The 9,715-nt window shown below is 40.9% G+C and overlaps 1 protein-coding gene across 1 annotated transcript; it reads right to left on the reverse strand.

Annotated features, from left to right (window-relative positions):
• Positions 1–7,098: 7,098 nt before the first annotated feature.
• On the reverse strand, positions 7,099–9,334 carry LOC103936632 (RING-H2 finger protein ATL13-like). Its single transcript, XM_009346475.3, has one exon. It carries the CDS (start codon positions 8,785–8,787, stop codon positions 7,306–7,308), a length of 1,482 nt encoding a protein of 493 aa, XP_009344750.3. The 5' UTR covers positions 8,788–9,334; the 3' UTR covers positions 7,099–7,305.
• Positions 9,335–9,715: the final 381 nt, after the last annotated feature.

Consider the following 9,715-nt stretch of genomic DNA (forward strand, 5'->3'; position numbering starts at 1 on the left):
GTCTGGGTACTATCAGCTGAAGATTAATAGGGATGACGTTCCTAAGACGGCGTTTAGGACTCGTTATGGTCATTACGAGTTTCTGGTTATGCCATTTGGGTTGACGAATGCACCAGCAGCTTTTATGGATTTAATGAACCGGGTGTTCCAGCCTTATTTGGATAGGTTCGTGATTGTTTTTATCGATGATATTCTGGTGTATTCTAAGTCGAAGGCGGAGCATGTTCGACATCTTACTTTGGTGCTGAAAAGGTTGAGGGAACATCAATTATATGCTAAGTTTAGCAAGTGCCATTTTTGGCTAAACCAAGTAGCGTTTCTGGGGCACGTTATTTCTGCTTAGGGTATTCTGGTTGACCCTCAGAAGGTTGCGGTGGTGGAGAATTGGGAGCAACCGCGAACCGTCACCGAGGTGAGGAGTTTCCTTGGTTTGGCGGGGTATTATCGGAGATTTGTTAAGGATTTCTCGGTGATTGCCTTACCATTGACGAGACTAATGAGGAAAGATGTTAAATTTGAGTGGGATGATAGGTGTGAACAGAGTTTCCAGCAGTTGAAGCATTGTCTCACTCAAGCACCTGTTCTGGCACTCCCGGACGATAGTGGTGATTTCGAGGTTTACAGCGATGCTTCCTTGAATGGTCTGGGATGTGTGTTGATGCAGCATGGTAGGGTGATTGCTTATGCTTCGCGTCAGTTAAAACCCCATGAGTTGAATTACCCTACTCATGATTTGGAGTTGGCTGTTATCATTTTTGCGTTGAAGTTGTGGAGACATTACCTTTACGGCGAGAAATGTAGGATCTTTACTGATCATAAGAGTCTCCAATATCTTTTTACTCAGAAGGAACTTAATCTTCGTCAGCGGAGGTGGATGGAATTGCTCAGCGATTACGACTACACGATTGATTATCACCCTGGTCGTGCGAATGTAGTTGCTGATGCACTTAGTCGGAAGTCTTAGGGCCGCATTAATGCGTTGTATGCAAGCCGTATTCCTCTTTTGGCGGACTTGCGTGCTACGGGAGTGAGGTTAGAAGCAGAAGATCGAGATGTGGCTTTACTTGCTAATTTTCAAGTTAGGCCCATCTTAGTTGATCGGGTGCTTGCAGCTCAAGCAGCTGATGAGCAGACTCAAGAATTAATCCAAGCTCGAGAACAAGGTAGGAGGAGAGACCTCAGGGTACGTGAATCGGATGGCATGTTGATGCAAGAGGGAAGAATGTTCGTGCCAAATGATGTGGTTTTGAAGAAGGAAATTCTTGATGAAGCACATATCTCGGCTTACGCCATGCATCCAGGGGCTACTAAAATGTATCATACCATTTGACCATTTTATTATTGGCCAGGTATGAAGAGGGAGATAGCCGAGTATGTGAGTAGATGTGCCATTTGTCAACAGGTTAAGGCAGAGAGGAAGAAGCCATTTGGGTTGTTGCAGCCGCTTCCCGTTCCCGAGTGGAAATGGGAAAATATCACCATGGATTTTGTGTACAAGCTCCCGCGTACACATAACGGTTTTGACGGCATTTGGGTGATCGTTGATCGACTCACTAAGTCCGCACATTTTATTCCAGTGAGAGAGAAGTATTCTTTGAGTCGTTTAGCGGAGTTTTTCATCTCGAAGGTGGTGAAGTACCATGGTGTCCCGGTGAGTATTGTCTCGGATCGTGATCCACAGTTCACATCTAAGTTTTGGGTGGCTTTCCAGGAAGCTTTGGGTACGAGACTACTCTATAGCACGGCGTATCATCCGCAAACAGACGGGCAATCTGAGAAGACTATTCAGACGTTAGAGGATATGTTGCGAACTTCGGTGTTGCAGTTTGGTGATGCTTGGCACCAGCGGTTGGATTTGATGGAATTTGCCTATAATAATAGTTTTCATTCGAGCATTGGCATGGCACCATTTGAGGCATTGTATGGTAGAGCTTGTCGCACACCGTTGTGTTGGTCAGAAGTTGGAGAAAGAGTTTTAGTGGGTCCGGAGATTGTTGAGGAGACTACTCAGAACGTTCAGGTAATCAAGACTAATCTGAAAGCAGCACAGGACAGACAAAAGAGTTTAGCGGATCGGCATGCTACGGACAGAGTGTACGAGATCGGAGATTGGGTATTTTTGAAGCTTTCGCCGTGGAGAGGTGTAGTGAGATTTGGGAAGAAAGGCAAGTTAAGTCCACGGTACATCGGACCATACATGGTCACGGAGCGAGTTGGTGAGGTAGCTTATAGGTTAGAGTTGCCTCCGGAGCTAGCCAGAGTGCATAACGTTTTCCACGTGTCTATGCTCCGACATTATGTTGCTGATCCATCTCATGTAATACCTCTTCAACCGTTGGAAATTAATCCAGATTTGATGTATGACGAGGAACCGGTGACGATCATTGATTGGAAAGAGAAGGTTCTGAGGAACAAGACGGTGAAATTGGTGAAAGTTTTGTGGAGGAATCATTCGGTCGAGGAAGCGACGTGGGAGACAGAAGATCGGATGAGGGATTTGTATCCTAGATTGTTCTTTGGCTACTAGGGGTTGTTATTTGGTTGTTTTGAATTTCGGGACGAAATTCTAATAAGGTGGGTAGGTTGTGACATCCCGTCCCGGAAATATCGAAACGCATAGGTGAAATGACCATTTTACCCCTAGTTTGTTTTTATTATGTTTTGGTTGTTTTGTGTGGTGTTGGCCAAAGTTGGACCACACACACACATCCTATCTCTATCCCTCACCCTCTGTCACTTTCTCTCTCTCTCTCTCTCCCCCCGAGTCCTCTATTCTTCTTCTTCTTCTTCAAACAAAAAACGTACGGACACCCACACAACCCTTCAACCTGGACAGATCGAAGGAACCAAGGACACCATCGAGTTCCTGAGGCTGAGAGGAGTCCAGTGGTGCCATTTTCAGGTAAGAACCTCGACGTTTTCACGTCGATTTCACAAGGTCCGTTTTGGTCACTGTTCATGCAAGAGTAATTTAATGAGTTTTTGGACATTTGAAGCTTATAATTGTGTTTGTGAGGTTCCCAGGAGCTTGGGAGTGCTTCGTTGGACAAATTTGGACGTCGGGAAAGCTTGGTTCGAAGTTGGCCGAGTTTTGGAGTTTTGGACAGGTATAATCTTGTAGTTTTAGGCCTTAAAACTTGTAGGATCGTGTTCTACTAGCTTTAAGGTTGATTTTGGTGCAAGAAACGTGAAAAAAGGTGGAAAAACGAGCGAGATATGGCGAGTTGTAGGTTTTCCGGCGACGGCGCCGGCGAGGGGGAATGGCCGGAGAAGAAAGGGGAATATTCCGTTGAGTTTAACGGAATATTCCTAACGGACGTTGATGGCGTCAGTTAGGTTTAACGGAATATTCCGTTGGGTTAATGGAATATTCCTGACGGCGTCACTTGACGCCGTCAATGTGCCTGGCACGTGGCCACGCGTGGGGACGCATGGGTCCGTGCCTGTCTTGGCGCGTGAGGGCGCGTGGGAAGTCCAAAAATTATTTTAAAAATATGGATGTGATCGTGAGGTTGTGTAGATCACGTTGGTATATTCATTTGTCCATTTTGAGCAATGTATGAGAAGTTATTTTGAACGGACGGTTATGTGCTTTTAAGTTAACGTTTTTATAGTTAATTCGCATATAGGTGACACGTATCCCGAGGACGAGCGTGCACACTCGAGGTAGGGGGGCTACGACCCTTCCACATACCAGTGAGTGGGCTTTTGTTTTCCGTATATACCTATATACATATTATTTCCCAGAATTTAGTATGAATGCTTCGTTATGCCATTCCTTTTATGTAATTAGTGGTTATGCATGATTGGTAGCATATACGTTTAATTATATATTCGTTTATGCATATGTCATATATATATATATATGTTGGTGCTGTGGAGGCATAGGTAAGCGCCAGGTAAGCGTTATTTAACGATTGCATTAAATAATGGTTAGAGATGCTTAGAGAGCTCATAACCTGCACCCCCGGTGTTAGTGCTCCCGCCCAGAGTAGGGCACAATCCTTCACGTGTTGTTCACCTCCCGCACCACACGCTCAGCTTGAATCTAAGTTAGGTGCACAGTCCTGTCGTACAGACCACTATCGGTGATTCCGACTCGTAGGTGACCCGCGATTATTCGCACAGCCTTCACGTGATCGTAGCACTAGAGCGTTCATATGTATTACACCCAGGCCTGTCGTACAGACCACTATAGGTGGTTCCGACTCGTGGGCAGGTTTAGTGATTAAGTTTGAGATTTGAGCTCTACATTCAGCCGTACAGGTCACTTAGGGGACTCCGGCTGTCAGATTAGTATGCTATTGATGTGATTTATACCTGAGCACTTGCATGTTGTTATGAGGTTTCGAGATGGCATACCTGTGAGCATGATTGCCATACCTTTGAGCATGACTTGGTATATCTACGTATATGTGTTTATTTTCTAGGAAGTATACAGGTTTTACGGCGAGGGGTTAGAATGCATTTTATGAAATGATTTTCAAAGATTTGGTTTTTGCCCACTCACGCTTTTGTTTTGCGCCCCTCCAGGTTCTAGTAGCTTAGTGGGTTCGGTGGTTTTCCCAGAGGACGTCCCGGCATTCTGACAGACACTCACCTATGTAGGGTCACCTTCGGGTGCACTATTGTTGTATCGTTTCTTTTGGACTGTTGTAGGCTTCAAGCTCTGAATTCAGCGTCTTACTTTCGCTAGCACATACTTCATCACATTATATTTGCTAGTTTTAAATTATTCGTACTTTTATATTACTGTTTTTAGCTTCCGCACTGTGCACATGGCTACGTCACTTCCACGTGACGGCCAGCATGCCCTGATCTCGGTTGGGGTGTGTCAACCATTCAGGCCAAGACATCTATTAATTTATATCCATCATGCAGGCAAAATCATATTTCAAAACACAAGTTACAAGTTTATATTATTATATCTTCCAATAACATTTGAACTTTGAAGGGTTTATAGCTAACTAGGCTTAAATGTTAAAATGGTCCCCGTGTTTTAGTCATTGGGTCAATTTAGTACCTGTGTTTTTAATTTGACCAATTTGGTCTTTGTGTTTATCTCTGTTAGCCAATTAAGAATATTCCCACTCCCTCTTAATGTGAATAATATCATTTGTTCAAAAAAAATTTCTGTAAATAAAATAATAAATTATTACAAACTTATTTATAAAATTATATATTTTTTTATTTAAAATATTTAAAATGAAATAAACTAAAAATTAAAGAAAACTTATTCTCCACTCAATTCTCTAACATTAACCCCTATCTTTCTATGTCACAACCTTAATCATTTTTCAGGTTGGAAGTTTTATTTCTTATATGTGTTTTTTATCATTGATTTACATTTTTTCTGTAAAGAGAAAGGGTAATTATTTCTTATATGATTTTTTTATGAATTTTTTTAAAGAGATTGAATGAAATGTCCTTAATTGGCTAATAGAGACAAACATGAGGACTATATTAGTCAAATTGAAAACACGGAGACTAAATTGACCATATGATTATAACACAGGGACCATTTTGACATTTAAACCTAAAATTTAGTTGAAAATCATAGCGGAATACAAAACTACAAGTATCCTTTATTAATTGTATAACGAACAAACACTACAAGATTACCAAAAAATAAAACGTAACTCGTAGATACTACATCTTGACTGACTCAAACTTAACTGAAAGAAAAATAACATCCTATTTATAGATAACTGACTCTAATCCCTAATTGGCAAGACAAACCCTAATTCTAATGATTTACACCCAAAATCCAAGCATTAAAATAAACCTACATACTATTATTTTTCGACAAATTATGGGTCTATCACTGGGTGAGATATGTGCATTCTCCATATGCGGATGGATTATCCAACAAGAAGTGCTCTCCAATATTGAAGGTGTAGATGGAATGCAATACTCAAAGGCATGCAAGTGATTATATGTAAAATTTGTTTTCATAAGTTACTTGTTTCTGTGGTTTCCTGTTGCACATTTCATGAAAATGTTGTTTAACCCTAACCCAAAATGCAGCAGATTTTGTGAGTTTCTAATAATTGGATCTTCAGGAATAGCAATATAAGCATGACATCCATCTATAGTTTTCAATAATTGTAAAGTGTAGAAATAACCCTTCATAACACGTGAATGATAACGGCAGGCAAGCCCCTTTTTTCAAATTATTATTATTACGGAGAGATGGAAGGGGATGAAAAATGTTCAAAACTATTACAATAATTTAGAAGAGAGAGTTTCATACCCGGGACACATAGGTGGATACTCAACACCCTATCTACTAGAATATTAGACGGTAGATACACCCTTTATCTCTTTGTACATATTATTGTTTAATTATATATGTTGTTTTTGTTTGATGTTCCGTTTTTTATTGAACAATTGATACTATCTACACTAAAGAGGTGGGGTAGTGCGCTAAACTTCATAATGGGTTAGCCATAATAATAGTTCAAATTCATTTTTGATGAGAATCGAACCTAAGATTTCTCATTTACAAATGAAGAGAAATACCACTACATCGTAGTACCAAGTGGCTGATTTTCGGCTTTTAGTTCTCGTGCGTTGGTTCGTTGTTGCCTTGTTGGCTGATGAGGCTCACACCGAAAGACTCCACCGTATGAACGTAAGTGCATACAATGATGGCGTGGGTTAGGTGCCAACTTATATCACTAGACAATGGCCTCCAACCGTTCCCGTGAACTTATTGCATCACCATTAATATATCTACCCACTCCGTCCAACACACCCCCAAGTCCTTTACTCTTCAAAATTGACTCTCTTTAATGCTACAGCCTGTAACACAGTCACTCAATGACTTTGCCTGGGTATTTCTGCACCTACGTTTTCAAAATTTATACCAAATTTGAAAGACAATTAAACATTCTCCATTTTTTACTATGAGTGGGTAAATAGCTACATTATTCATATTTTGAGATTGATCATTTTCAGTAACCATGATGTATTGATCATGTATCGACGACATAATGATAATATAACAATTACAAATAATAATATAACATCGATATAATAAACACTAATCATTCTGTAACAAAATATGATTGTTGTGGCTAATTGCCCTTACTTAAATGAAAGGAAACCAACAATTTGCTCATATATTTAATTTAAAAATACATATGTGCATGTAGTAGGCATTGGCAATAGCCAAAATTGCTCTATTCCGCATCTAAGTTCGAATGTGCCTCCAGTTACATATACTATGAGAGGAAGCAATCAAAGATTATAATTGATCTAGAGATAAATCAAAATCAAATAAATTAAATAATAAAAACCTAATTAAACACTAGGATCAAGTGATGAATGAACAACTTTGTTCTGTTGTCTTCCCATAAGCCAAAGGAGCGTTCTCCTAGTAAAAGATGGTGGATTTGCTTGTGAATCCAAACTGTTACAGCTAACATTCTCCTCATCACAACCCATTTCACTCCCTCCATTTTCCCACCTCCTTATGTCAATCTCTGAGATTGTCCTCCCACTCTCACTCCCAACATTCTTGCCCTTCACTTCCTCCCCTGCAACCACCGCACTCCGATGCACTGGAAACCGGAAAGAAATGGCCCTTCTTGACGAATCCGACGCCCCATTTGGCTTCTCCTTCTTCCCCCTAAGCCAAATCTTCGATATCGAGAAGCTCTCCCTCTTGCTCCACTCAATGCCGTTACTGCCACTGTCATTAGTAATACTAGCACTAGTACTAGTCCCTTGAGTTTCAAGGCTTCCGATTGCTTCAATGCCACTGAACTTGAATTCTGTCCTTGACTCACAATCGCATTCTGACATTGCTTGCCTGTGACCTGGAGCCAACGGCAGAGTAGGCTTCTTGGTCAACTGCTTTTTCATCGATGCTCTAATCGGTACTTGCAGTTCAGATTTGTCATCCAACACATACGCAAATGATCCCATAGAAAAGCACCTCCTTGCATCCGCATTGCTTTCACTACTCCCCTCACCACCCCCGTCCACATTTCTGAACTTCCCTAGCTTCACGGGCACTACCTTCTCCCCCAAATCCACCGTTACCGCCGGGTTAGCCTCATCTTTCGCCACAATTTCGCAAGATTTGTTCGACACATCAGCGCGGGGCTGCCCCAATTCCATGTCTCCATGAAATCCCAGATGGGAATTGTGTCCATCTCTATCAGAGATCATCTCTCTGGAGCTGTCACTCCCAGATTCAAGAACAAAAACACTGGGTGAGCAGCCATTGTTGGAAGAGAAGTCAGGGAGCAAAGTAGCTCTACAGAGAGGGCAAGTGGAGTGAGACAAGAGCCAAGTGTCAATGCAGTCCACGTGGAAGGCATGGCTGCATTTGGGCAGCAACCTGAGCTTATCCTCACCCTCAAACTCACATAAACAGACAGCACAATCAAAAGGTTTTTTCAATCCAATGATGGCTTTGTAGTGGAAGACAGGGAGGGTGTCGATGAAGGACTGGTCAACCCCTGCATCATGGAGGTGGAACAGTTGCTGCAGTTGGCCTTGAAGAACTGTCACACTCTCCAAGTCCTCTGAATCTCCGGCAGAAGGCCTCATGAGGAATCTAACAAGGAGGTGGAGCAGGCCAGAAACAAAGAAAATTATGGCTAAAATTACGATTATTAGCAGTATGCTTGGACTGACCTTGTTCCCAAAACTCAAATTATCTGACTGGAGATTTGGAGGTGGAGGAGGAAGCTGAGGAACAATGTTTGGTGGGAATGTGGGAAATGCAGACACCCTATTTTCTTTGATTTCAAGGAGCTTCCACATCCACACCATTTTTTGTTTTTTTTTCAAGAACAAAAGATTGGGTTTGGAAAAATGAACTCACCAAGATTGCAGCTTTGAGCTTCAAGCAGCTAACCAAAGAACCCCATCTGGTATGCAAAGTTGCAAGTCAGTCCAACTCCAAAACTCCCAAATCCCAGAAAGTTGTTGGGGCTTGGTGTCATGTGCTTGCGTTGGATTATAAACAGGGTTTCTGATTAAGCCTGTCAGTCAACGGAGTACCTTACCCGCAATTTTGTTTTTACAGTAGGAAGAGAGGAAATTGCAAATAGAAAATTTTTCTAGCGAGAGAGAGAGAGAGAGAGAGAGAGAGAGAGAGAGAGAGAGGAAATATTGAATGTGAAAGATGGAAATAAATGGTGACACAGGCAACATTGGGCAAGCCAATAAATCTATTAACCTGCAAAATTATAAAATGGCACATTGGCTGGACTAGCTTAAATTTAATTTAAAATTTTGAGAACATGAAGTCATGCTCTTCATCAAATGCAAGGCTCTTTTTCTTCTACTTGTTCTGGCTGACTTCAAGCAAGCCTGCATCAACCCCAATGCAACTTACCTAAAAATATTGCTAAAACTCTTCAACGCTGCATCGGGTAGTTTATAAAAGGTTTAATTTTAGTTTCGATTTTAATATTACTTTGTTTTTTGTAATACAAACAAAGGGTGTCACTTTATTTTTTGAAATTAAAAATTTGTTTAACTTTGATATTTGAAACTCGATTTTGATCTTATTTTGCCTTCTGAAACTTAAAAGTCTTCTATGTAAATCTTAAAATTCACTCCATAGTATCTTAAATCTGTTAATTTCTTGTATAGTTTTGATTTGAGTACACAAGCTAATCAATTTCTTTTTTTATTCTTTTCATTTCTTCGATTTCTTTTAAATTTAATATTTTCTAATTGTTGAATGTGAACG

Source organism: the organism of the source record quoted next, unplaced genomic scaffold, assembly GCF_019419815.1.
Source record: "Pyrus x bretschneideri cultivar Hongxiangsu unplaced genomic scaffold, Pyrus_bretschneideri_v1 Contig123, whole genome shotgun sequence".
Lineage (NCBI taxonomy): Eukaryota > Viridiplantae > Streptophyta > Magnoliopsida > Rosales > Rosaceae > Pyrus > Pyrus x bretschneideri.

Excerpts from the sequence above, each read along its gene's own strand:
- LOC103936632 (XM_009346475.3), bottom strand. The coding sequence starts at position 8,787 with ATGGTGTGGATGTGGAAGCTCCTTGAAATCAAAGAAAATAGGGTGTCT.